Raw genomic sequence first — 12,982 nt, forward strand, 5'->3', positions numbered from 1 at the left:
CGATTCTAAGAAACCTTACTTTGACAAGCCTGCAATGTCCCTATAAACATAAAGGAGCAATGGTTTCTACATGAGGCGGAGAGCAATCCCATGCAAAAAGAAATAAATAATACAATTATTCATCACGATTTTGCCGTCAGCAAGACTCGAACTTGCGTTTTCAGTGCTTTCAAGTAGCCACAAACTGATGTACTGACCCCTATACGATGACGGCTTTCAGTTGTTTGTTGGGAAACGAGGCGTAAAAGAAGTTTATGAATAGCATAGCAAGCATCGGATGAAGCAAAAATCAAGCAAAATAACAAAAGGTTTGCCGTCAGCAAGACTCGAACTTGCGTTTTCAGTGCTTCGAAGAGCCACAAACTGATGTACTGACCCCTATACGATGACGGCTATTTTCCGATTGATATAATCCCTGTCACTTATATTGGGCTATACCCTAAGGCTTGGTTTGAAGTGTTTGCATCTCATCCACGTTCTTGGCAGCAATTGATCAAAGCATAAGAGCAGTTTCTTTTAATCACACGGCCAAGACACATGGAGTTGGAATATGGGCAATACCGAAACCGGACACACTTGAAGTTTAGGTAGTTAAAGGGAAAAAAGAAGCACTAGAAACCCCAGTTATCGGGAGTGGCGGATCCTGACTCAATCTAGCGGCGAGCTTACCAACAGGTTCGAGACACCGGAAAGCTCCAGAGAGTTCATACAGTATTGCAAAAAGGTTCTACTCCAGCTGAGGTTTATTCTATGTCTTTGCCGTTGCATATGCAGGAACTATTCCAGCCGGAGTCCCGGGTCCGGCGTCTCCGGAGATGCACGGAGCAGGTTACCGGAGACATGGGACGCGGAGGACGCCGGACGATTCGAACGTGTCGCGGAATGGGGAGAATATCATGCAGCTAACAATCTGCCGGTAAGTGGAAATTGAAGGATAAGTCAATGTAAGATTTTGATCGACTGTCGGAGGCAGAATTTGTGATTGCCAGGAAACAGGCCACGAGTCACACAATATGCATGACATGACTGGCACTCGACAGGATTGTCGTTTTCAAAATTCAAGACGACAGCGTATTGTAGCTTCAGATCTAAGCTCGCTGATGGGCTCTGTAGTGTTGACGTATACATTCATCCGTCTGGCGTCATTCCTCAAGAACTTCAGACTTGAAGGACTGTCTGTGCCCCACTCACGAGATCAGCATGAAGTGAAATCTTATTGATTAGTGAGGCTTACTACAAACGCTCATCTCATCTCCAACGTCTCGAGATTGGAGTTGCTGGGATAAGGCGTCGTTCTTAATGGTGTCTCTCATCAAGTGATTCACTGACAACACACTCCCACCGCCTATTTCTTTAAGCACTTGGATCGATTTGTTGATAGGTATTACAGAACAGCTGAGCCATTCGATTCATGGCCTAAGACACACTCGAGCTAAACCTGACTCGTCGGACCCTGGCTCCGAATTGTGCCAATGATGCAGTGGCTAGGACGCTAGGTTACCAACTGCCAGCGCGAACCTCCATGCTTGTTGGGGGGGCGATCCCCATGCATTAAGGCCATGTTTTTAAATCCCTTCTGTTAACCGATTGGAGATGAAAAGACTTCCAAGATGCAGGGTAGCGGGCATTGACAAGGTACGAACCCTTATCCCAGTCCCTCTTGGTCCCACGACATGGAACCCCAGGAATTTGTCGGAAATACAAACAGTGAAGCACACAGGCGGTAGAACTGGAGCACGTTACGTAGGCCGTGGTAGGCCTAGACCTCGTGGAGACGAAGCTCAGGCTCGAAAAACAAGGGGACCACCCAGCAACTGCGATGAGCATCTAGAGCGCCAGGCGCGGCGATAAGCGTTTGGATGAGAGTAATTGAGGAACGAGGATGCACACTGTAGCAATGCAGATGCAGCAGCAGTGCATCAGATGAAGCCATTGGCACTCTGTTTAGAATATCTCATCAGTGTAACAAAAGCAACGCAACGACACGGCTGCAATAAGACTGAAAGAGCCTGGGTTGAGAGTTACTCACTCCCCCATCTGCCGTCATCGTCGGCCTCAATTGTGTTTCCATGTGCCTCGGGTTGAAAAGACGAGACAGGCCAAGTTTACTAGGCCACCTGATCGACGTCACATCTCTCGCTCTCCGGACCCTTTTTCCAAGTCTCAGTTCGGTCCAGTTCAGTTCAGTTCAGCACAGTCACGGCCAGCCCCGCCCAATTCTATTGCCTCCACCGCCCGCTTTCGGAGCCTCGCGGTGAACGAACAAGAACCCTTTTTCTCGCTGTTGATTTAGAGAGACGGGTCCGGCTTGGTCATTCCAGTTCCCCCAAAACCCAGCGCCTCTGCGGGTAAAAGTGGCCCATCGAATTCAATGGGTGTCCCTTAATCAGTAAGCCAAAAACGGGAGAGACATGGAGGGGGGTGCGTTTCCACGAGCTTCTGCAGTTGTGTCTTTGTCATTGTGCTTCCAATTGCCTATCAAATTGGAAATCGCAGAGCAAACTTTGACGGTGCCTGTGTGTGTGTGAGTTTGTGTATATGTCGTCTAAAAAAGTGAGGGATCGTACTTGTGCATATGCATTGCATGTGTAAACAAACGGCGGGCTGGTCAACGTTGTTCATTGCTACTGTAATAAGCAAGCTTTGGTCCCTGTGTCTGAGCATGGATGGACAAACTAGACTATGCATTTCATACTGTGTGACAACAGCTTCTTTAACGATGGGACTCAACAAGGTAAACAACCAAACTTACACACCTCCCCCCTGCCCATGGCCGCGGCCTGAATGTGGTGAGAGCGATGAGCTGGAGGCGAACTGACCAGCCGCTGGCTCCACCAAGGCATGATTCATTCATCAGCCGCCTTGCCTCGCCTCGCCTCGCCGCTCTTTATAAAGCCCCGACCAGATTCGTTTTCCACCGCCAGCTTCTGTTTTGTTTTGATCTGTTCATATTCTGTCACTGTCGTTGTGTGAATGAATCTTTGGTTTGGTTCTTGCTTTCCACGGATTTCTCGAAACGCCGTCACTGCATCCGATTTCCTATAAAGACCACATTTCTTGGTTCAACTTCTTACCGCTTCCAACATAAACTCTCACCGACTCAAGAACGTGTTCAGTTCATCTCTCAGAGGTCTACTTTTTCCATAAATTCAACAAAACAAACAACGCCATGCCTCCTAAGCGAATTCGCTGCACCGCTGCTTCGTGCCGTGAGCCCGCTCAACGCATCGTCGGCGACTGCACCTTTTGCCAAGGTCATTTCTGCGGCAAGCACCGCCTACTAGAAGACCACAAGTGTACCGGTCTCGAGGACGTAAGTTCGGTATCTCATACAAACCCATGGTTGCAGACCCGCTAACCCACATGCAGTGCAAGAAGCAGTCTCACGAGCGTAACGCTGCACAACTCGAGTCGGAACGAACCCAGGTTATCCGGGGTGTGTAAATCATCAACCAACGAGAGTCATCACCTTACATATCTATCATGGTTCGGACTGGAGACTGGCGTCACTCCTAACATCCACAATGCGCATTCTGACGGCCACGACGTAATGAGATTGGATTCCGAGACAGCATCTGCATTAGATGCATAGCGTTATTCGCCGGTGTATATTTCTATTCGGATAGTTGAGGGTGCGTTGGCGTACAGGATATGATAAGGGGACATCGTCCCCTCCTTTAGCGGGCTCTGAATTGATTCATTTCTTCATCACAATCACAAAGCGAAATGTGTCCATTGAGATTCGGTAATCCTTGGAATACGTCGATCAACGGACGGTTTCAGTCGACTGCTGCTGTAGAGGCGGTGACATTGCTTGACTACTTGACTCAGAATGGAGTGAAGATCCGTCGTCTTGGCTTGATTACGTGTTGCTCGAGCCTGGCCTCTAATGCGACTTTAGGGAACCACCAGGACCCTGTCTTGTTTTACCGGCTTATCTCCGATATCGTATCGGGCCCATGACTGATCTCGTGAGCGTCTGTAGACCGCGCATACGATAGTGCCATCTGGGCTAGACCACAAAAGTGCGCCGTCAAGAGACTAATAACTTTGTCTTTGTAGAATAGGGTATCAATGGGTATTAATGCGTCTGGAGGGCAGTCTTTTCTGTCAGTTCTCAACGCCAGCCTTCATAAGCGCTCATACACGTGGTCAAATCGACTTCTGCCAGCGACTCCAGGCAATTCGATCCTGGGGATTATTATGGGGTGGTTGGTTCCGGGGGCGGGGCCGCGGATGGGGTTAATCGTCTGTCATGAGAACCTGAGAGCCCATCATACAACACCCTCTTCTTTGATTACAATGTTCTGTGAAACCTCCGTTTTGACCAGTGTATCGTTCTGAGCCTCCGATTCTATCTTTTCGGCTTTGAGCTGGCGTCCGGCAGACACCTTTGCTCGATCGGCAGCTTTGCATAGTCCTTCAAGGCCAAGATCACATTCACCGCACTTGCGACCGACAGGAAGACATACTGACTGTCCCAACCCCACCAGAAGATGGTTGATCTCATGCCATCGATCTTGCGGGAGCCATGACTGAAGTGCTGTTCGTGTCTCCTCTGGGTTCTTCGTTTTGTGCCAACCCCAAAGATTTGTGATACGATGTACGTGCACATCAACACCAATCCCCAGATGTTTACCCCATGCTACGGACATGCAGAGATAGGCCATCTTGGGTCCGACGCCCGGTAGCGATACGAGGCCCTCGATGGTGTTGGGGATATCGCCATCCCATTTATCGCGGAGAATCTCAGCTGTTTGCTTGATATACCTGAACACCAGTCAGTCCAATCTCGATCAGTCCATACCGATCGGGTGACAAACTTTGTCTTGTTGTTGTGAAAGCCAACCGCCCAGATGAACTCGTTCAGAAGCTTAGGGTCGATTGCCAGTATGTTATTTAGGTTTAGTCCTGGCGGCGCCCCGGGTTCAAAAGGTGGCAGCTCAGTTTGCATCTTCTTCATAACCACGGCGTTCACCGTGTCCTTTGTCTGACTCGACAGCATGAGCGCCACCAATGTGTGGAATCTTTGGTCTTTTGGTGATGCGTTTCGATCCGCTAAACGTTCGCATCCCATAGTGTCAACAGCTGCACCGTAAGCTCGCCCGCCTGGTGCCCGCATCTTCCTCACAGTATCATAAACAGCCTCCCAATCTGAGGGAGGTTCCATCTTTGTTTCGCCAGTTGTTGCATCGAAGGCTTTGCGAGCGGGCTTACGAACCCGTCGCGCTTTTGCTGGGGGTAATGGAATATCATCGAGTGCTTCATCGACCACTTCGGGCTTTACGGCTTGAGCGGATGTCGAAATTTCGGTCTTGGTCACTACGACACGCCTTCGTTTACGAGCAGGACCTCCACTGTCTTCGATATCGGCGAGCGTGGGTTTGGACTCTTCTGTTGAGGTAAAGGCGAATTTGGCCAGCGCAGACCTTGTCAATCGTCTTGGTGGTGAAATAGGCTCAGCCGTACGATCGAATAGTTTCGAAGCGTCTCTTGATATCCGTGATGAGCGCATTTTGTTTGTTTCGTCTGTTTTTCGTTTGGTAATTGTAGATTGATCCAAGTCGCGACTTATCATGGACCCCTTTTCATAGGTAGACAAATGAAATCTAAAGGATTGCAAAAATTGTCCCCACCTCCAGTGTTAGTGGAGATACCCCATATTCTGGATAGTCTAGGGTGATGCTCTCTAAAAACACGCCTGGAACGCAAATAATATCTGAAGGAAATCTCTTTACTTGCATCTTACGGAGGCCCATATAGTACTCGAGGCTTTGGGTCTCAAAAATACAGTGTGGCAGAAAATTTGCAAGAGCTTCAATTTTCTGAAAGCAGATTCCTAGGTAGCTGCTATGTAAGTATAGTAGCTTGGAGCTTCGTGAGATGTCTGGCAACTTGAGCAAGCCAATTGTTGCGACCATCAAGGTTTCATTTTGTGCGAGTACCCAGAACTCGGGGGTAATAAAACTTCTGATGAAACAGGGTGCCAAGATTAACTGGTCTAAAGATCTACTAAAATACACTAAACTTACCTAAGTCTTTTCATCACTTAGGGTAAAGGTCCTGTTTTCTTGCCTCCCCTTGCCAGACTAGTTTCTTGCCCTCTAATATTAAGCAGTTTACCCTAGGTTCTTAATAATTTAATAGTCATGTTTGGCAATTTACTTGTGTTGCCGGCTATTGATTGCACAGCCTTTGTCCCTATTGATATAGGTTACCTTAGTTTAGTAGAATGATTGATAGTTCCTGTCTAGACAACCTCACAACTACGAGGTCCAAAATATCAATTCAAGTTGAAGTTCCACGTCAGGTCTCCAAGATGCTCTCCATTTTCTGGAAACGTCAAGTCCAATGCACCATCTGGGATGATCTCCTGATAGCTTTGGGCTACTTGGCTGTCCAGTACCGATTCTTCCATCATGCCTTCAGATGCTGTCAGGACCGCGGCTGATGGGGCAATCTGTCGCTGTCTAGTCATGTACTCATCAAAACGATTATCAGTGGAGTGACAGGTACACATCATATATGACACTGTATAAATCACACAGGGCATTATTTGTCTATCAAGGTCCTCAAATTTGTCACATAATAAGAGCAGTTCCCGGTGCAAAGGGGAACAGTTTGCCATTTAACATAAAAATTTGAGATCATTCATCTATACTACATTTTGGGTCATTAAATCTTAGGCTCAAGCTTTTGCATATCGACAACGGCACGGATACAGTCACCCTGCTTCATCGTCTCGAAGGCGTTGTTGATCTCGCCGAGAGTCTTGCGGTGGGTGATGAACTCGTCGACCTTGAGATCACCCTTCTTGTAGTCGGCGACAAGGTCGTTCAGCTGAGAGCGGCCCTTGACACCACCGAATGCACATCCTCGCCACACTCGGCCGGTAACAAGTTGGAATGCTGTCGAAAGTTAGTATCTTCGAATCCCAATATGCTATTAGGAGTGAACTTACGTCGAGTGGAAATCTCCTGACCAGCGGCAGCAACACCGATGACAATGCTCTCACCCCAACCCTTGTGACAAGCCTCGAGGGCAGCACGCATGACACCAACGTTGCCAGTGCAGTCGAAGGTGTAGTCACAACCACCATCAGTCATCTCAATGAGCTTGTCTTGGATGGATTGGTCACCGAGCTCGGTGGGGTTCACGAAGTGAGTAGCACCGAATTTCTCACCCCATGCCTTCTTGGAGGGGTTGACATCAACAACAATGATCTTGCCAGCCTTACGGGCGGCGGCACCCTGGACGACTGAAAGACCGACACATCCGGCACCGAAGACGGCCACGTTGTCACCCTCCTGAACATTGGCTGTGATGGTAGCAGCACCATATCCAGTGGTGATACCGCAGCCAAGCAGGCAGGTTCGGTCCATAGGAGCATCGTGCTCAATGGCGACTACGGAGATGTCGGCGACGACGGTGTACTGAGAGAAGGTGGAGGTGCCCATGAAGTGAAGCAGATCCTTGCCCTTGCACTTGAATCGAGAGGTACCATCGGGCATCAGACCCTTACCCTGAGTGGCTCGAATCTTGCCGCAGAGGTTGGTCTTTCCGGACTTACAGAACTTGCACTCCTTGCATTCGGGGGTGCTGTTCGAGAATACGTTAGCTTTTGCGAGATTGATGAAGGTGTGGAAAATGCATACTAAAGGGCAACGACGTGGTCACCAGGCTTGACGTTGGTGACGCCCTCACCAACGGACTCAACGATACCAGCACCCTCGTGTCCGAGGACAATGGGGAAAGCACCCTCAGGGTCCTTACCGGAGAGAGTGTAGGCATCTAAAATCACGTTAACACACTAATCTTGAGCTGATTCACACGACTGAAGAGCTACGAGAGCTAGATGACGTGGGTAGAGCATACCTGTGTGGCAAACACCAGTGTAGTAGATCTGGATACGGACCTCGTTGGCCTTGGGAGGAGCAACTTCAATGTCCTCAATGGAGAGAGGCTTACCGGCCTCCCAGGCAACGGCGGCCTTACAGGTGATGGTCTAGTTATAGCATCAGCAACGCGTCTTCATGATGCTTCTCGTTCAGGGCGGGGCACTGGGTATGATGAGGGGTAGTAAAGCTTGTGAAAGTCACATACCTTGCCCACGGTAGACATGTTTCTGTGTTATGAGGATGAAATTGACTGTCGATGGAGAAAGAAAGAAGTGTATGACAAGACAGACAAACAGTTTGAGGGGTAGATGAATCTTCAAGGGGAATCTGTTTATGTACGTAGAAACAGTAGGAAAACCGTCCGCACACTCAGATCCCGATCACCGAGCAACTCCGGTGGGCAACAACGTACCCCGCAATTGGAGCTCCAATCCACATTCACATCCACACTGAGATAGGAAAAGAATCGCGGCTTCGGGCATGAGAACCAATGCTCATTGGGCGTATGACGCCCAATTTGACTCTCTTTACGTGAGAGCATTGTGCGGGGACGTTGGCAGAGTATGCCAAGGTACTGCGCCATTGGTGTGAAGTGCTGAGATGGCATTGGCAGAGATAACCAGACTGCCCCAAAGACGGAATACTCTTTCGGCAGATGAGACCGATCTGGCCGACGGTTAGGGAGAGAAGCCGCACCAGTGAGTCAGGGCGAGAGCTCTTCGTGGCTTCACGGGGTCGGAAGACCTTCCGTTCGACGCCGTGCCCACTTGACGTGATCACTTAAATCATCTTTGGCAAAAGGTTAAAGCGGTCTTGGTTCCGAGCGCTCGGGAAGAGGAAGATAAGAAATTACTGTATTTTAGAATTTGGAAAGAAGCAATTCAGACCCTTCCCAAACTTCAATCAAACAAGCTGGCCCCACACTTCAGTGAAGCTCTCTCTTTACATTCCGCTTTGGTTATCACTCATTATACCGAGGAAAATCACAGTTCAAAATGTGATCGAGTATCGGTATTTGTCTCGATTTTGGCTTAATGATATCTTCTTGATTTGCAAGAGCTCAAGTGCTGCAGCCTTTGTGGGCACAGAATTCGACTAATGTGAAGTCTTACAAGTCCTACAGACATGCAACAAAGGAGCAGAAAATTCGACCTTCAATTGGAAACAAACATAACTGACCAGCTTTCACATTTTGCTGGGAGGATAACTATTGGCTTGGTTGAGCTATTAGAGAGAGCCGATGTCATGTGCAAGGGTCGCGTCGGATAAACAACGGCTAGTGTTACCCATCGCGATAGCTCCAAAAAATATCCCAAGCGCGTTCAGCTCAAGCAAACAGGAGCTTGCAACTCAACTTCGCTTTAACAATTTATATCCATTCCACCACTAAATACGATCACCGCATGCGAAAACAGTGCAATCCAACGTGAGGGAGCGAAGAATTCAGCTTAATTCACGCGCCGATACGGCAAGCCAAATCCGAAGGCAGAGGAGTTCTGTCTAGCATAATGTCATCTCGTTTCATTGTTCCGGACTCTAGTCCTCCAGTAAGCCCAGCGCCATCGACGCCAGACAAGAGCGGCCGCGGCACAGGCTTTTCGTTTCTTGCCGACAATCCTTCAACGACTCCAGCTGGACCACCTCCATCATCAGCCGCTTCCTTTACACCCGCGGGTGCCCCGTCTGATTCATACATGGGAAGCTCTTTCATGCGTGGAATGACTGATACAAAGCCTCTGAGCTTTGGCGTATCCAACAACTCATCCTCCGGAAGAAATCTTTTTGGTCGCACAGGCGCCTCGAGCAACCCGCTTGGTCGATCCATTAGAGGACGACAGCCTTCAGGATTGAGCCGCCAGTTCAGCGCGGCGGACGAGGAAGAGGAGGATCAAGAAGAAGATCAAGATGCTGAAGGAGATGTGGAGCTCCCACCCCCTCGAGGTAATCTTTTTCGCATGTCTGCTGCTCCAGACGAACGCCTCGAGGATGACGAAGTTGACGCCGAGATCGAACGCTACATCGACCAAGACATTGCCGGTGAAGAAGACGAGAGAGAAAGTTATGGGGAAGACGACCATGCTTTCGAGCGCGAAGAATCCGAAGAACCCGATATGTTCTTGAACATGAGACACGACGATCGACCCTATGGCCAGCCTATGATTGGTGATGAATCCGACCTCATGATGCTCAATACACCAGCCGCGACAAAACGAGTGCGCCAAGAAGCGGAAAGCATTTTCAGACAAACATCAGCCCATCTTGGCATGTCAGGGCGCCAGGAGGGTTTCCATTTTGCATCGATCGCCAAAAATCTTTACAGTCAGCACGAACATGCACCAGTTGTCGAACCCGCAGACATGATCCTCGAAACCGAAGAGCTCGTATGTAGGTTATACGAAGAGGGAGTTGGACCTGAGGAAGACGTTGAGAAGATGGACAATTCTTTGTCTAACATCACGTTTCGCCTTACTGAACTATGGAACAAGACCGTGAATGGACTGCCACAACCAGAAGGAGAGGATTTTGCAACCATAGGTCCTGGTTTCAACACTGACCCATTCGAGAAGGCGGCCTATGTCGCACAACTAATACTTCGAATGCACCACACTCGCTTCGGCACTAATACCGACGAGGAGAAGACACCACCGCTACCCGAAATCCTGTTCGACTGGATGCACAACAATCATAACCTGTACCCTGATCAGGTGCGTGAGGTCAGCCGCCACATACCAAGCCCTGCATGCCATCCTCTATTCTGGCAGACTGTACGATGCTCCCTGCTACGAGGAGATGTTGGCAGCGCATCCCATCTACTGAAAGAAGCTGGTTGGCAGAATGTACGCCGAGGACCTAGAAGTGATTATGCGTACACGGGCAAAGCTCTTGAGAACGTCAGACGTTTTGCCGCTGCCACTAGCGAAGTCCTGGACCAGTGCCCAGGTACAAGATCAGAATGGGATATCTGGAATAGCAACTGGACTCTTTTTCGAATTCAGGCTCGCGGATCTCTGAACCGAATGACCCTGTTCGCCGAAGGAAGGGAACAGGATGTTCAGGATTTGATGGACGACGAGTTTGCCCCCCAACAACAATCACTATCCACAATGGCTCGGAAGGCCTCAAGTCAAATCCCTTGGGATATCTACGAAAACTTGCAAACCGTGTATGGTATCATTCTTGGTAACCATGAGGCTATCCTGGAAATCGCACAGGATTGGTGTGAAGCAACAATAGGCCTTTTCGGGTGGTGGGATGATGGGAATCAACGCCACAAGGCTCTGAGACTTTCACAGTCGCAGTTACTGCGGGCATCATCTCGCTTCGCTGGCTCCGAAGACTACTTCGATCGACTGGCAACTGCTTTTCACATGGTTGTGCAGTCAGATCTGAACCCTAATGTTTTGAACCCCGTCGAGGTTGCCGTGGCCTCCGCTTTCGAAGGAAACGTTAACGCCGTGCTGGGATTCCTGAGGATATGGTCATTGCCACTGGCATGTACTGTGGCAGAAGTCGCATCCCTAGGCGAATGGCTCCCCGCTCCTAACGGCCCCAACCTGTTTCCTACTGACAGTCTGGATATGGACGATCTTGCGCTACTAGGCGTGACTCAACCAGGACCGGATGAACTGGATGGTATCAAAGACACAACTCTTGTCCTGTACGCTAGGGAATTGGCAGGTATAGAGCAACTGTCACCAGAGCGCGATGGGTGGGAAATGGCCATACAGGTGTTAGGCCGAATGGATTCGCCTGAGAGATCAGAGGAGACAGTGGGCGAACTCCTTCGAGATCTTCTTGCTACGTTAAATGAGAACTCAGGACGAACCGTGGACAAAATTTGGACAATACTGAATGACCTCGGCATGATTAACTACGCAGAGGAAACAGCAGAGGTTAGTAATTTTGAGTATGATACTGAACGAAACTGACCCGAAACAGACATTCGCAGAGATCCTTTCCAAGGAGTCTCATCGCTATGGCGAGGCTCTCTGGTACTATGCGCTCTCCCATCGCTCAGACAAGGTCCGGGAGGTGCTGAATCTACTAATGTCTTACTCGCTTGTCCAGTCCACAGTCTACCCCTCAGAGAAGGATCTAGATCAGGATCTCAAGGATCTATTACGAAAGCGAACCGAGACCCTTGAGAAACGAGCCAAGAAGGACCTCGAAGCTGCTCAACTGCTTGGCCGAATGCTCAGCGGTTACGCCACACTACGCAAGTTTTACGAGCTCCGCGATGCTGAGGACTTGGAGAATATTTCGCCTACAAAGGCTCTCAAATTGAAAAAGCAAGCGGCATCTGCACTAGTTGCTGTTATTTCTAGTTCCGACGACAACATCCGTGGTGGACTTTACGACGAAACGCGGGATGCAGTAGTCAGCGAGGACTTCCTCCTGGCCCTGCTGGGAGAGGCCACTGTCTTTATTAATCAATCCCCAGCCGTCGTCACACTCCCCCAGATCGATGTTCTGCTCAAAGCCATCGAGGACTTACAAACAGTGGGGGATCGAGTGTATTCGGCGTGCGTCGATTTCTTCAATCTTGTATTGGCATCTGCCCAGGGACTGAAGGGCTCTACGCCACAAGATCTAATGGCCAAATCAACAGCCTCTCTAGGAGGAAGCTTCATGATGACCGGAAGCTCCGTGTTGGTGAATCATCTGCACAAGTCGATCTCGGCAGGAACAAAGGTTAACAGAGGATGGGACTGGAGGAAGGGTTGGCTTGCAACAAGCAAGGGCGAAGACGTTCTTCGAAAACTTCGATTAGGATTGGCAAAGGATCTGGCGACACTTTGGCTGGAAGACGCAGATGGTGTCGTTGCCTACTAGAAGGCATGTATTTGAACAAGAATGATTTTTGATGCTTTGATATGTGAGTCTGGACTGGCGAATGGAAGGCGCCTATGGTAATACAAGACATGAGCGAAATGTAATATATGCCCCCATGTTCTCAGAATGGGAATTATATCCAAACAACGATTTATAGCCCCGACTTTTTGAACACATCCCCCCTCTATTCCGAGGTTATACGGATGATATGGAAGGGATTCATCTCCGCCGGTGTTCGGATGGTGGAGGCC

At 49.3% G+C, this 12,982-nt stretch overlaps 4 protein-coding genes and 2 non-coding genes across 15 annotated transcripts; 2 read left to right on the forward strand and 4 right to left on the reverse strand.

Moving 5' to 3' along the window:
* Positions 1-131: 131 nt before the first annotated feature.
* FOXG_19003 lies at positions 132-214 on the reverse strand. The gene has a single exon. It is a non-coding gene; the product is annotated as a tRNA-His (tRNA).
* A 97-nt stretch (positions 215-311) lies between these two features.
* Positions 312-393, reverse strand: FOXG_19004. The gene has a single exon. It is a non-coding gene; the product is annotated as a tRNA-His (tRNA).
* Positions 394-1,782: 1,389 nt separating this feature from the next.
* FOXG_05204 (endonuclease III) lies at positions 1,783-5,850 on the reverse strand. The gene is made up of 4 exons (XM_018383355.1): positions 4,824-5,850; positions 2,568-4,770; positions 1,891-2,514; positions 1,783-1,827 (listed from the first exon to the last, which is right to left on the reverse strand). Exons 1-2 carry the CDS (start codon positions 5,576-5,578, stop codon positions 4,275-4,277), a joined length of 1,251 nt encoding a protein of 416 aa, XP_018240272.1. The 5' UTR covers positions 5,579-5,850; the 3' UTR covers positions 1,783-1,827; positions 1,891-2,514; positions 2,568-4,274.
* On the forward strand, positions 2,682-5,727 carry FOXG_05203 (uncharacterized protein). The gene is made up of 2 exons (XM_018383354.1): positions 2,682-3,313; positions 3,370-5,727. Exon 1 carries the CDS (start codon positions 2,799-2,801, stop codon positions 3,282-3,284), a length of 486 nt encoding a protein of 161 aa, XP_018240273.1. The 5' UTR covers positions 2,682-2,798; the 3' UTR covers positions 3,285-3,313; positions 3,370-5,727.
* A 655-nt stretch (positions 5,851-6,505) lies between the features above and the next one.
* On the reverse strand, positions 6,506-8,729 carry FOXG_05205 (S-(hydroxymethyl)glutathione dehydrogenase). 7 transcript variants are annotated; one of them, XM_018383356.1, is made up of 5 exons: positions 8,104-8,729; positions 7,876-8,005; positions 7,656-7,791; positions 6,962-7,599; positions 6,506-6,908 (listed from the first exon to the last, which is right to left on the reverse strand). In XM_018383356.1, the coding sequence occupies exons 1-5, from the start codon at positions 8,119-8,121 to the stop codon at positions 6,676-6,678; spliced, it is 1,155 nt and encodes a 384-aa protein (XP_018240274.1). In that variant the 5' UTR covers positions 8,122-8,729; the 3' UTR covers positions 6,506-6,675. The 7 variants fall into 7 exon arrangements, with proteins under 7 accessions (XP_018240274.1, XP_018240280.1, XP_018240275.1 ...); XM_018383362.1 differs by lacking the exon at positions 7,876-8,005 and having other exon boundaries at positions 6,546-6,908; XM_018383357.1 differs by having other exon boundaries at positions 6,546-7,599.
* FOXG_05206 (uncharacterized protein) lies at positions 6,595-12,953 on the forward strand. 4 transcript variants are annotated; one of them, XM_018383366.1, is made up of 4 exons: positions 6,595-6,917; positions 6,992-7,160; positions 7,232-11,791; positions 11,838-12,953. In XM_018383366.1, the coding sequence occupies exons 3-4, from the start codon at positions 9,407-9,409 to the stop codon at positions 12,729-12,731; spliced, it is 3,279 nt and encodes a 1,092-aa protein (XP_018240284.1). In that variant the 5' UTR covers positions 6,595-6,917; positions 6,992-7,160; positions 7,232-9,406; the 3' UTR covers positions 12,732-12,953. The 4 variants fall into 4 exon arrangements, with proteins under 4 accessions (XP_018240284.1, XP_018240282.1, XP_018240283.1 ...); XM_018383364.1 differs by having other exon boundaries at positions 6,595-7,160; positions 11,838-12,929; XM_018383365.1 differs by having other exon boundaries at positions 6,992-11,791; positions 11,838-12,929.
* The last annotated feature ends 29 nt before the right edge of the window (positions 12,954-12,982 follow it).

This window comes from Fusarium oxysporum, chromosome 7 (assembly GCF_000149955.1).
Source record: "Fusarium oxysporum f. sp. lycopersici 4287 chromosome 7, whole genome shotgun sequence".
In the NCBI taxonomy this organism is placed as follows: domain Eukaryota; kingdom Fungi; phylum Ascomycota; class Sordariomycetes; order Hypocreales; family Nectriaceae; genus Fusarium; species Fusarium oxysporum.

Coding starts and splice junctions, on each gene's coding strand:
- FOXG_05204 (XM_018383355.1), bottom strand. CDS start 5,578: ATGATAAGTCGCGACTTGGATCAATCTACAATTACCAAACGAAAAACA. Junction 4,771..4,823: donor TTTCACAACAACAAGACAAA/GTTTGTCACCCG, acceptor ACTGGTGTTCAG/GTATATCAAGCAAACAGCTG.
- FOXG_05205 (XM_018383356.1), bottom strand. Junction 7,792..7,875: donor CACTGGTGTTTGCCACACAG/GTATGCTCTACC, acceptor ACGTGATTTTAG/ATGCCTACACTCTCTCCGGT. Junction 6,909..6,961: donor TCAGGAGATTTCCACTCGAC/GTAAGTTCACTC, acceptor AACTTTCGACAG/CATTCCAACTTGTTACCGGC.
- FOXG_05203 (XM_018383354.1), top strand. CDS start 2,799: ATGAGCTGGAGGCGAACTGACCAGCCGCTGGCTCCACCAAGGCATGAT.
- FOXG_05206 (XM_018383366.1), top strand. CDS start 9,407: ATGTCATCTCGTTTCATTGTTCCGGACTCTAGTCCTCCAGTAAGCCCA. Junction 11,792..11,837: donor ACGCAGAGGAAACAGCAGAG/GTTAGTAATTTT, acceptor GACCCGAAACAG/ACATTCGCAGAGATCCTTTC.